The 1,123-nt window shown below is 45.3% G+C and overlaps 1 protein-coding gene across 1 annotated transcript in view; it reads right to left on the reverse strand.

The window, feature by feature from the left end:
* Window positions 1-4: 4 nt before the first annotated feature.
* Window positions 5-1,123, reverse strand: part of PHALS_03382 (crinkler family protein) — a gene marked incomplete at both ends in the record, with an annotated part of 1,318 nt that continues 199 nt past the window's right edge. Inside the window, 2 exons of the mRNA XM_024721963.1 lie at window positions 5-73; window positions 286-1,055. Of these exons, the coding sequence (XP_024573087.1) occupies window positions 5-73; window positions 286-1,055 (839 nt within the window). The remainder of the gene's footprint in view (window positions 74-285; window positions 1,056-1,123) is intronic.

Raw genomic sequence — 1,123 nt, forward strand, 5'->3', positions numbered from 1 at the left:
ACGTTTAAAAGTTCGCTGGTAGTATATTACTGAACAAAATCCGTGTTTTTTTTAATTCACCAATATTTTCGGCCTGCTTAGGATCAGTAGGATTCGATTTGTGACCCTCTTAATTCCCCACCAACGAGAGAAAGAATCACGACAGTATATTACTTCAAATGATATTCCACGTTGCTACGGATTACTTCTCCCAGGTGAGATTGCACTTCATCTTCTGTTCTTGTTCCGCTTTGAAATCCTCATTCTTTTTTCGTTTTCAATTTTCCGCTTGGATTCATTGCATACCTGTATTTGTTTCTGACGCAAGCTATCAACCACCAGTTGCTCCTGCATAGCCCCTGCTTGGAGCTCCACCAAATCACTCAGAGCTTGTTCTGCTGTTGGTCGCGCATTCGGATCTTTCATCATCAACCGCTTCACAAATGCCGTTCGTTGCGATAGGTCATCCCAATTCACAAAACTTGTCTCAATTAAGTATCCCACCCCCCATAAATCGACAGCAGTTGTGTGAGTCCCGCCGCTCACGAATATCTCGGGTGCATGTTCTTCGTTGGTCAGGTGTTCGCCGTTGGGGAAGTGTTGCGGGCTTATTGCTGCATCAGCAAAATCGATTAAGAACCATGCGTCACAATCACGTCGCTTGATCACGTTTGGCCAGCGGATGTCTCGATGGATCACCAATTCACGATGAAGTACAATCAAAGCCTCAAGGACGAACCGAAGGGCAACAAACAACTCCAACAAGTTTGATGGTTTTACCATCATACCACAAGGCTCAAATGTGGCAGTCTTCGTTGACCGCTTCACCTTGATAAGACGATCAACATGAGGAACATCGGCATTTTTTATAATGCGATAGATGAGCTCCAGCTGATCGATGTCTTTTTCAAGCAGGAAAACCTTTTCGACGGATGTTGGATTCAATCGCACAACGACACCTTTGCAACAATAAATATCCATGTATTCATTTCGACCAGAATCTGGACAAGCCTCCGCGATGGCGGGAAAGAGTAGACACAAGTTCAGGAGCGCAAGCACCATCCGAAATCGATCTGCTATACGCTCCAAATCGAAAGACCCAATCCGGATGGTGTCCACGTTTGTTAGGCCATCACCAGCGCGA

The sequence above is a fragment of the Plasmopara halstedii genome (assembly GCF_900000015.1).
Source record: "Plasmopara halstedii genome assembly, contig: Scaffold_218, whole genome shotgun sequence".
NCBI lineage: Eukaryota > Oomycota > Peronosporomycetes > Peronosporales > Peronosporaceae > Plasmopara > Plasmopara halstedii.